The sequence below is a fragment of the Chrysochloris asiatica genome, unplaced genomic scaffold, assembly GCF_000296735.1.
Source record: "Chrysochloris asiatica unplaced genomic scaffold, ChrAsi1.0 scaffold00257, whole genome shotgun sequence".
Taxonomy (NCBI): Eukaryota; Metazoa; Chordata; class Mammalia; order Afrosoricida; family Chrysochloridae; genus Chrysochloris; species Chrysochloris asiatica.
The window spans coordinates 1,685,958-1,697,613 of NW_006408775.1; the positions used below are offsets into that span (position 1 = coordinate 1,685,958).

The 11,656-nt window shown below is 52.8% G+C and overlaps 2 protein-coding genes across 2 annotated transcripts in view; one reads left to right on the forward strand and one right to left on the reverse strand.

Annotated features, from left to right (window-relative positions):
* Window positions 1-1,057: 1,057 nt before the first annotated feature.
* On the reverse strand, window positions 1,058-6,796 carry NTHL1 (nth endonuclease III-like 1 (E. coli)). Its single transcript, XM_006873871.1, has 6 exons — window positions 6,658-6,796; window positions 4,874-5,121; window positions 4,102-4,272; window positions 3,215-3,374; window positions 1,254-1,359; window positions 1,058-1,181 (listed from the first exon to the last, which is right to left on the reverse strand). Exons 1-6 carry the CDS (start codon window positions 6,794-6,796, stop codon window positions 1,058-1,060), a joined length of 948 nt encoding a protein of 315 aa, XP_006873933.1.
* Window positions 6,797-7,420: 624 nt separating this feature from the next.
* TSC2 (tuberous sclerosis 2) overlaps window positions 7,421-11,656 on the forward strand; it is a 26,191-nt gene continuing 21,955 nt past the window's right edge. The window contains exons 1-2 of the mRNA XM_006873956.1: window positions 7,421-7,558; window positions 9,582-9,668. Coding sequence (XP_006874018.1) covers window positions 7,421-7,558; window positions 9,582-9,668 — 225 coding nt within the window. The remainder of the gene's footprint in view (window positions 7,559-9,581; window positions 9,669-11,656) is intronic.

An 11,656-nucleotide genomic window follows, 5' to 3' on the forward strand; every position in this document is an offset into this window, starting at 1 on the left:
GACATGCATGCAGCTTAGACATGCACAGTTCACATGCAAAAATGGCATGGCTCACACAACACACAATTCACACACAGACACAGGTAGGACTCACATGCATAAACATGTACACAGCTCACACAGGCACTGCATGGCTCACATCAGTATACTCTTATGCGGCACACAACACAATTCAAAGACAGATGTGTGGCTTGCATGCGTAAATATGTGCATAGCTCACATGAGCAGACATACAGGATTCACATGCAGACATACACAGATCACAGACGTGAATGGTTCACGGGCAGATATATGCATGACTTGCACACACAAACATGTCCACATGCATGTAGGCAATGTATACAGCTCAGAAATATTTCACACATGGACGCACACATACGTGACACACATTCAGACACGTTCACAGCTCACACACAAACAGGTACACAATGCGCAGGCACAGATGTACGTGGGTCACATGTACAGGCATGTCCATAACTCACACAGGGAAAGACACATGCAAATACATACAGACATGTACAAGCCCATAGATGTGTAGAGTCATAGTGCAGGTATGTATGCAAGCAAAGCACATACATGAACAGACATGCACCCATACATGTGGATACATGGAGGCACTTCACATGCAGATTAACATGTAACATAGAGCTCACATGCACAGCTGCACACATATACAGAAATGCACACAACCCAAACAAGAAAACATGCAGACACATGCAGGCAAAACATAACTCACACATGCAGACACACATATAGGCACATAGGCACACAGCTCACATACACAAATACCAGGACAGACATAGCTCTCAGATGCATACAGACACATACACAGGCACAATTCACAGATGCATAGATACACAGACTGTGTACAGCTCACATGAGCACAGACATGCATGCATAGATGCATGGCCCACCAGTTGCCTGCCGCCTCATGCCCAGGGGTAAAATCCAGCCAGACTCCAGCAAACATCCCAAAACTTTATTGAAGCTCCCAGGCAAAGGCACGTAACACGCAAGGCTGGAGGGGGCGTCCTCATCCAGCATAGTCCCTGCGTCCTCAGAGTCCCTGTGCCAGGGGGCACAGTGCCCGGTTGAGGCAATCCTGGCAGCGTGGGCGGACAGGCAGGCAGGTTTGCTGGCCGAAGCCCACCAGCAAAGTGTTGATCTCTCCCCACAGCTCCCTGTGGGGGCAGAGTTTGGGTCAGCACAAGGAGCAGGCCTGACATCTGTGAGTCCCCATCTCCCCAGTGTACCTGGGCATCCATTCCTCCAGAGTAGCACGGGTCTGCTCTGGCGTCTTGGTGGGCAGCTTGGTCCACCTGAGCCGGTTGGCGATTCTGTGCACGTGTGTGTCCACCGCTGTGTGGAGACAGGCAGGGCCAGTGACCAGGGGCCAGCCTACTGCACCACCTGACCTGCTCTGCTCAAACTCTGGCCTCCCATCTCCTAGTCTCAGCTGGGGACACCTACTGGTACCCGCCGGACAGGACAGGGGTGTCTGGAGCGACAAGGGGCAGTGGGACAGGAACCCCTGACCTGACTTCTCAGCGGCCACGCGACCACACTCCCAAGGACCCACAGGGAGCAGAGCAAACGGATGGCAGCTCTGCCTCCTGCCTGCCAGACAGGCCCAGAGCCAGATCTTGGGGCTATGCTGGGGTCCAGGCTGACTTCAGGGAGCTGGAAGGTCCCTGCTCTGGTGTCCACTCCCCTGGCAGAACAGCTGATCGGGTCCTTGGTGGCAGAGTCTAGCCACCCTGGGTTTTTACCTCCTTGACACTTACGCTGTTCTGAGCCCCCAGGGGACAGTTACAGGCGCAGATGCTGAAGCCCAACCTTATTGCTGCTAGTGATAGCTCTGACTCTGGCCCCTGTCCCCAGCCGCTCTGAGTCTGGGATGGCCTTGCCCCCTGGGCACCAGGCCTCATGGGTCATGAGGTCACTACCCATCAGCTGGCACTGCTTGAGTGGGCAGTGTGTCCAGGCCGATGTCTTCCATCTGGCCACCTCCCATTCCTGTCGATGGGCATGCCAGTGGAGCCAGGGTGTCTGCCCACCTAGGATGCCTTCTCCATGGCCCAGGTCACCTGACTGAAATCCTGTTCCCCTAACCCCATGTGCCAGAGGAAAGTGAATCCTCCCCCTCGCCACAGAGGGGGCCCTGGAGGTTCAGATGAATGTGGTGTCCTGCTCTGTGACATGGAGGTGACACCTCTGCCAGGAGGTTGGGATATGAAGGCGTCTAGCTTGGGCCCGCAGTGTGAGCTTAGTGGGGTGGTCCCACTCCCCATGTCGGCATTGCCAAGGAGGGCGATTTTTCCACCCACTGCCTTATGGCCCAAGCCCACCTAGCAGGGAAGGACTCAGGACCCCCAGAACTCTGACTTCCTAATGAGGCCCTTCTTGGGGAATCCCCTCACTCTCCTCCATCTCCTTGCCAGCCTTCCACTACCCCTGACCGACATGCTCCCCAACATAGGTGGCCGAGGACAGCCCCAGATAAACCCACGTGTCTGCTGAGATGCCCAAGGGGAGGGAGCCGTGCCTTTTCCTTTACCCACCTAGCTCCTACTGGGTCCCAGTTCCCAGGGGTGGCACCTCCACCCACCCCACCCATCACCATGACCACGACCAGCACTCCTAGGCTCCAGGGGAAGAGGAGGCAGAGCTGCCTAGGTCTCTACAGAGTCACAAGGGGCTCCCACCAACACGACATGGACCCCAGAGAAGGGGTCAGGAGGGACCCTGGGTTATAAAATCAATGCGGGCTCCTGCCTCCTTGACCTGGGTCCCAGAGGAGGGGGTCAGGAGTGACTCCCCTTATCCCTGGGCCCAGGAAAAGAACCTCGGGGGGTGGGGTGGAGGGGGGAACTGCTCTGGCCCCTCTGTTGTCTAGTCAGCAGCTCCACTGTGTTTTGCCTACCCCCACCTGAGTTCCCAACGTTCCCTACACTGTTCCTGTTGCCTGGAACCCACGTCCCCCTCCCGCCGCCTAGCTAACTCCTCACCACCTATAGCATGCCCTCCCCCGTGTCTGTCCCTGGGGGCTCCCTCTGCACCCAGCAGGTACTCAGCAGAGGTAAGCCCTGGCTGTGAGAACCAGGTCTAGTTGGTGGAGGCCTAGCCCTTTGGGTTGTTGTGGGGCCTGAGAATGTGGGGAACCCCATCAGGCCATGAGGCCCTCCCTCATTCCTGTGAGGTGCTTGCCACTCACCGATGCCCGACACAGTGCCCCAGGCCACAGCCATAGCCAGGTGCGCCATCTTTGGCCCAACGCCCGGCAGGGCCATCAGCTCAGCCACTGAGGCGGGAATGTCCCCATTGTAGCGCTGTTGCAGGATGGCGCTGGTCTGCTTGATGTACTTGACTTTACTCTGTCAGGTGGGGTAGGGGTACAGGTGTGGTCAGGCCTGGCAGGTGAGACCGGGGGGCCCCACAGGTGGCCCAAACTGTCACCTACCCAAGAGACATGAAGAGGCACCTGACCACCTCCCCTAGGAAGTGAGAACACACCAAGGACAGCAGGGAGGTGAGAGCCCAGGGTAGGCTGGGATTCCTGCTTCCCACCTGCCCTGGCCAATGACATGGGTGTGGGGTCTGCTTCAGGCCGCCTTGCCTGCCATTCTACTTGTGGCCAGCAGCTCCCATAGGCTGGGCTTCATAGCACCTGGGTCTGTAGCAGGGAAGCAAGGCAGGCCCTGGGGCTCCCCCAGCAGCTGCCGGGCCCACCGGGAGGTTCCCATCCTGTGCTGTTCCTGGGGTCTATTTAAAACCCAGCTGGCAGGCCCCACGCAAGGAGCTGCCTTCAGCTGAGACACCACACATTCTGATGGGTGTGAAGGCAGCTGCCGCCTCGGGTGTCTTAGAGGGTGCGGGGCTTCAGGGGGGGGAGGTGATGCACTCTGGGGAGCCTTGACTACACAAAGAGAAATGGGGTGGGCAGCCAGTGCGGAAGGGTGGAGAGGACAAGGAAGGAAGCGGGGCGCAAACAGGAAAGGCCAAGGGGTTCTCGGCTAGTGCCTGCTGGCTGGGGGTGAGGGCTCTGACAGATGCAAATCTGGCCTCAGTGGCTCAAGACCCCCAAGCCCAGGCCAGACTCACCCTCCAGAAGCCCACAGGGTGGATGAGTGTGCCCAGTGTGCTATCGTCCATCTGTAGGACGCTGTCCACTGTCAGGCCCCGCGCCCGCAGCCGCTGCATGGCACCTGCTGTTACCTGGTCCTTGGTCTGGCTAGACAGCATCAGCGAAAGTAACACCTGGAACCTGCGCACCTGCGTGCAGAGTGCCAGGGTTCAGGGAGGCGGGCGGTGGGGGTCACTGGTTAGGCTGGGCCAGGTCAGGACTTTTGCCTTCTGTCCACCTGCAGCCTGGCTGGGGGCGGTTCTGTCACCTGTAACTGTGGGAATGGAACAGTACCTGCCTCACAGCATTGCTCACTGACTGAAATGAGCTATCGTGGTGCTTAGAATCCTAGCTGACCCTGTCCCTGCTTGGTGAAAGATCAGCGTACCTATTTTACAGACAAGCAAACTAAGGCTCACAGAGAAATACGCATATATCAGAGTCACCCAGTAGCAGAGCTAGAATTAGAACTCTGGTCAAGGCCCTAGGCCCCAGGCCAGTGACGCTCAGCAAAGCCCAACTTGCCAGTAGTGTGCATGGCTGAGGGGCTAGCAGGAGGTCCTGACCACAGACACCCCAACCTGTGGAGGGCATTCCCAAATGAACCAGCTAATGCCACCCAGTGCTCTGGCCACCAAGTGTGCCTGCAGGGGTCTGGCAAGAGTTGCTGGGTGTCCGGCTGTGCCCTGCCTGAAGCCTGAGAGGAAGTGTGCCCCTCGTTGGGAGGTGGCCCCCGGGGGTCCTGTCCACCTTTGGAGGTGCGCCTGAGTCGTAGCAGTGTTCTACACCCAGCTGGTCCACAGGCGCATCCTTTCTGCTCCTCATGGCGCGGATGTTCTCCAGCTGCTGCCGCCAATCCCGGGGCTCCCAGCCGCCAAGTGTCTGGAAGGGCTCAACCCGTCTGTCTTTCTCACCATCACCATCCATGGCCTCGTAAGCCACTCGAAGTCTCTGTGTCTTTCGCTTGCGTTTCATGGTGTGATGGCTTTGCCTTCCCTCTGCAAAAAAGCATCACTGGTTTCTTTAGCCAGAACCACAGGCCAGGGCTGGGTGCTACCCAACCTGCCAGTTCGTCCCTCACTCATTCAGCCAGTGACTGCTGTCACCTACTACAGGCGAGGAACACTTTTGTCATCCCTAGCGCATATCCTGGGGCGTGCCATCCTTCCTGACTTCACTGTCCATTGGGCAAAGTCCATGCTGCACAAGAGGATCCCAGTAACAGCTCTGCCAGGGTGCCTCCACGCTGCCACACCGCACTCGACAAAAATGCCTAACATCTAACCGGTATGGTGTTGCTGCCCTGTAGGAAGCTCCGCATTGCCTTCCAGATGTACTCCCTGGGACGAGGCCCAAACTCCATCCTGCAACCTGGCCATTCACCTATGCCCCTCTCCTTTCCATAACGCCTCTGTCCAAGTGGGTATCCTTGCTTGGACGACCACTGGGAAAACCCCTTTGGATCAATCCTGGCCAAGTCTAGGCTCTACAAGAATCATACTTGGCAGCACATTTCCAGGGCCGTCTCGTCAATTTCTCTTCCTGGTGACCCCATGCATATCAGAGCATAACTGTGCTCCACAGGGTTTTCAGGGGCTGTTTGTTTTTTTTTTTCACTTTGGAAATAGATCCCCAGTGTATGTTTTTGTTTTAAAGTGAATTCCTTGGTATTTAGAGTCCTGGTGTGGCACTGTAGAATAAATACTGGACTGCTAACCAGTTGCTCCTCAGAAACCCTACACAGGATTACTACGAGTTGGAACCAACTCAACGGCACTTACCACCACCTTCACCTTGGTATTTTGGAAAATGTATAAAATGGTTTGTTAAACCGTATTAAATAGAAACAAAATTTAAAACAAGTAGGTAGACAAATCTTTCTTCCTAGGTGCTTCTGGATGGGCTCGAACTTCCCAACTTTTTGACAAAGAGACTGTCTACCCCTTACTTCTGCTCTGTTGTGGCACTGCGGGTTAATGTGCCAAACTGCAAAGCTGTGTGAACTAAGAGGTTGGCTGTTCAAGCTCACCAGCGGCTCTTCGGAAACCCTATAAAGGGTTACATGGGTTGGAACCGACTCGAAGGCACTTAACAACAACAATCCCTTACTTGCTTGAAAGCTGTGGTACCACCCCTTTTCCTGTTTTCTTTCTAGCAAGGAGGAGGGACTTCTGGGGTGTCCTGAGTCCTGGCCTCTGAGAAGGAAGTACCTACAGGATAAGGCGGGGCTGCCCCACAGACGGTCTGGCACAAGGCAGCTGGTGGGTGGAGAAATCATCTTGCTCAGGACAAGAGTGTGTTGTGTGTACGGGTGTCTAACACTCAGACTCTGCGTGCCCCTTCTCGTTTGTCCTGGGACCACGGCGCAGGGCAGGTCGCTAGTGGGCCTGGAAGCTCATTTGCAGGTGCCCGGCGCCAGCCCACGTGGCTCGGAGCCCTCGGCCGCAGCCCGGGATCCTATCCTGCAGTCCCCATTCCCTACACACCCGTTCATCCATCTCTCCTCGCGTGCCCCGGCCCAGGTGTCGCGCTACCTGAAGCCGCTTCTCCCTTCTGGAGCGGCGCGGACTCCTTCCCGCTCTCGTGCAGCCCGGCGGCCAGCCCGCGGCCCTGGCTGCGGGTCACCATCCGCACGCCCACCACCTTCATGCCGGCCTCCTGCGGACTACACATCCCGGGCGATCCCCGCGGCCCGCCACGTGATTCGACAGGCGCCCAGCCTCTTTTCAGCGTGCTGCCCGAAACTACGATTCCCAGAAAGCACTGCGTTGGTCCTCGGCGCCGCGCCGCTGACGGAAGTGTGGGTCGCGCTTCCGTCGGCGATTCTGGGTCTCGGGGGTGTGAGCTCTTGTCGCGGCGGGGCGGCCCGGCGCGCGGCTGGCGTGGGGCGGGGTGAGTGACTCTAGGCGCCCCACCACTGACGCCACCTTGGACCGCGGTGTGGCCTGGGCCCCGATGGGGCGTCCGCGCTGAGGCGGGCCGGGGACGCGGACCCTGCCGTATTCAGGGGCTGCGCCCACCTGAGCCAGACTCCTGAGCTCTAGGCCCTCCTTCGTCTTACGTCATGGCGGGTGCGAGGAGGGGCTTGCTGTAGGTGTCATCTACCTAGGGCTTAGATGACAAGCGTCCCCGGCCCACTCCCCTTCCGGACCCCCTGCACAGACTTCTGGCTATGGGTTGGAGGGTGGTCATACTCACCTGAAGCGTGCAGCTCAAGGTGGGGCAGGTGACCTGTGAGTCCTCACCTCTCTCTCTGTCTGTTTGTCCTGCACAGAGGAACCCCCCTCCGCCGCCACCATGGCCAAGCCCACAAGTAAAGATTCAGGCTTGAAGGAGAAATTCAAGACTCTGCTGGGGCTAGGAACGTCACGACCACACGCCAGGTGTGCGGAGGGCAAACAGACGGAGTTCATCATCACGGCGGAAATCCTGAGAGTGAGTTTAGTCCTGTGCCATTTGGGTTGCTCGCCCAGGGCAGGTGCACAAGAAGGCTGGATTCCATCTGTTTGTCCCCAAGGACCTGGTGGCCGTCTGGGACTTGGAGTCTGGAGTGGATGCTGACCCAAGAATTCCCCCCCCCCCCGCCCCCCATTTGATCAGATTCAGCCCCACAGTAGTTAGGAAGCTTCTACTAACCATCTATGTATTTGGTTCCTCACTTGTGCTTTGTTATTGTTAAGTGCCATCGAGTTGGTTCCAACCCATAGTGACCCTGTATAGGGTTTCCGAGGAGTGACTGGTGAGCTTGAACTGCCGACTTTGCAGTTCAAGCGGCTGTGCAGTCAGGCGCATAAGTCCACAGTAATCCTATTTGTGCTTTACTCCTAAGTTAATATTGAATTTTTGTACCCTTGAAGTTCTGCATCCCTAAATTCCTATCAAGTGGTGCATGGCTGTACATAGTGTGGTCTGTCTGTGCAACGGAGAACAAATCCATGACATCAAGTCGATTCTGACTCTTAGCGACCTCGCAGGAAGGAGCAGAACTGTCCTACCAGGTTTTCAATGCTATGATCATTACAAAAGATCTTTACTGCCTCATCTTTCCCCCTGAGCTGGTAGAAACCTCACACTTTCTGGTTAGCAGCCCAGCATTTCCGTGCTACAGGGCTCCTTCATGGCGCCTTACTCAGCCACAAAAGGAGGGAGGTCTTGATGCACGGGACAGCGTGGGTAAACCCTAAGAATGCGATGCCTAGTGAGAAGCCAGGCACCAAGCTCCATGCAGTACAGGATTCAAATGGCGAATAGACATGTCCATCGAGGCAGAGAGTGGGTTAAAGGGCTTGGTGGGGGAATGACTACTTAATGGGCATGAGATTTCTTTTAAGGGTCATGAGAATATTCTGAAATTAGATGGTAGTGATGGGGGTACAGGGACTCTGGGGATGATACTGTGGGTTAGGTATTGGGTTGCTAACCAAAGGTTGGTAGTTCGAGCCCTCCAACCATTCCATGAGAGAAAGATGAGGCAGTCTGCTTCTGTAACTATTTATGGCCTTGGAAACCTGTGTGTCCTGCAGGGTCCCTGGGACTTGGCATTGGCTTCACCGACAGTGGGTTTGGTGTGTTGGTTTGACGGGTGCTCAATCTTGTGAACATACTAAATACCGCTGAATTACACACTTTACAATGGGTCACGTGGTACATTTTATGTTATCAGACTTTTATTTCAATTTTAAAAATTTGTACCTTAAACTGAAATTATCTTTTCAGGTCACCTTTTAGCTAAGTAGCAGATTGGCTTATGAGACAAAGAATATCTATAAATAGTGAGCTTTAAAAAAAAATTATCTCTGTAAGACTAAGGAGCTCTGATAGCGTAGTGGTTACAAGTCGGGCTGCTAACCTCAAGGTCAGCAGTTCGAAACTACCAGCCGTTCCACAGGAGAGGAATGAGGTTTTCTGCTCCTGTAAAGATTTACAGCCTTGGAAACCTATACAGGGTCACTCTTGAGTCAGAACTGACTTTACAGTACACCATCACCATCTCTGTAAGAGACAAACTGGCCAAAATGGACTCTAAAGCAAAGATGGGAAGGTCAGGGGTCAGGGAAATTAGGGTGCTTGAATGGTACAACCAGAGTAGAATGAACAAGAAGGATGACATTGTGAAAAGTGTCACCAATTTTGCGGAATGACCTGTGTAGGAAATTTTTAATGGGAACCTAATTTGCTGTGTAAATGTTGCTATAATTTTTTATTGTATTGTGTTATTAAATTTTTTTTTTTTTAAAGGTTAAAAAAACGCTTTGTAGTTGTGGAGAAAACAAGTACTTTGTTCTTACTCCACGGAGATCCGATAGTGAAGTGTTTGGGGGCTTCTGATATCAGACAGACCCGCTCCACATCTCCTGTTTTAGAAAACGTGTCGTTACTTGTAGGGTAGTTTGTGACACGCTGTTAGGGGACCTGTGACCCAAGCACAGGCTCTTATCAATTCTCTCACTCCCCTTAGGAACTGAGTGTCGAGTGTGGTCTGAACAATCGCATCCGGGTCATAGGACAGATCTGTGAAGTAGCAAGAACGAAGAAATTTGAGGAGGTAGGTTTGTCCCAGTTGGGAGAATTCAGAGCCTGAGATTGCTCTTTGTGGTGGCACTTTGTTGTGGTTGTTAGGTGCCATTGAGTCGGTACTGACTCATAGAGACCCTTTGCACACAGAATGAAACACTGCCCAGTCCTGTACCAACCTCACAATTGTTGCCACGTTTAAGGCCATTTCTGCTGTCGTCATGCTCTTACATCTCGTTGGGGGTCTTTCTCTTTTTCTTTGATCCTCCATTTTATCCAACCATGATCTCCTTTTCTAGGGATTGGTCCCTCCTGATAATATGTCTGAAGTATGAGAGATGAAGTTTGGCCCATCCTGGCTTCCAAGGAGCACTCTGGCTGCACTTCTTCCAACACGGAGTTTTTTTGTTCTTTTAGCAGCCCATAGTACTTTCAATATTCTCCTCCAACACCATAACTCAAAAGCATCAATTTTTCTCTACTCTTCCTTATGCTCTGTCTAACTTTCATAAGCATATGAGGTTATTGAAAATACCATGGCTTAGATCAGGTGCACCTTAGTCCTCAAACTGAAATCTTTTGAACACTTTAAAAAGGTCTTATGCAGCAGATTTGCCTAAGGCAATACGTCATTTGATTTCTTGACTGCTGCTTCCATGAGTGTTGATGGTTGATAGGAGCAAAAGGAAGTCTTTGACAACTTCAGTCTTTTCTCCATTTATATGGATGGTGCCTATTGGTCCAGTGGTGAGGATTTATTTTCTTTACATTGAGATGCAACCCATCCCAGAGGCTATACTCTTTGATCTTCATCAGTAAGTATTTAAGTCCTCTTCACTTTCAGCAAGCAAGGTTGTATCATCTGTGTATCACAGGTTGTTAATGAGTCTTCCTCCAATCCTGATGTCACGTTTTTCATCATATAATCCAGCTCTCTGATTACATGTTCAGCATACAGCTTGAATAAGTTTGGTGAAAGAATACAATCCTCACATACACCTTTCCTAATTTAAAGCCATTTGGTGTCCTCTTGTTCTTTGGTCTATGTACAGGTTCCTCATGAGCACAAGTAAGTGTTCCAGAATATCATCCATAGCTTGTCATGATCCACACAATCAAAAGCCTTTGCATAGTTAAATAAAAATATTCTGGTGCTAGAAGTGTTCCACGGCTAGTCCTAAGGTTTTCAGTGACTAAATATTCAGAAGTAGTCTGTCTCCTTCTTCCTAGTCTGTCTTCGTTTGGAAGTTCGTCTGAAACCTGTCCACCATGGGTGACCCTGCTGGTATTTAAAATACCTGAGGCATAGCTTTCAGAATCTCAACATGCAAGCAGCCACCACAGTACGACAGACTGACAGACGAGTGGTGGTCTAGTGGCACTGTTGATAGCTAACTTGACTGATGGACTGATGGACACTCTCTTTTTAGGAATTAAGCCTTCAGTTTTTAGTGATGGGAAAGCTTCCAGAAATGTCTTGAGCCACTATCATTTCCTTGTGAGGGTAGAAAGCAAAGGAACTTAGGATTTTTTAGCAGATCTCAAAAAGGGTTTGTGATACCTTACAAAAGCAGGTTGGTTTTACCTGTACCCCCATATCCTAATTGGAAAGAAGGAAGGAAAAATAGAGAAACGTTGGGAAAGATTGCGTTTTCAGACAGAATCATTCAGAATGCTCGAGTCCCGTTGCCTCTTTGGAAGACCATTTTGATAGCGACTGGAGTGGTGGGAAGTTGTCATTTTAGAGGTGCAGTAGTTCTGAGGAGTCCCCTGGGTGGTGCAACTGTGAATGTGTTCAGCTGCTAATCGAAGGGTTGGTGGTTCCAGTCGACCCGGAGGCACTTTGATAGGAAGGCTGATGAATTACTTCTGGAAAATCAGCCATGAAAACCCAGCAGAACAGAGTCCATCCTGACACCCACAGGGTCAGCATGGGTCAGGGTCAGAGCATGAGTCCACCCTGACACCCACAGGGTCAGCATGGGTCAGGGTTAGCATGAGTCCACCCTGACACCCACA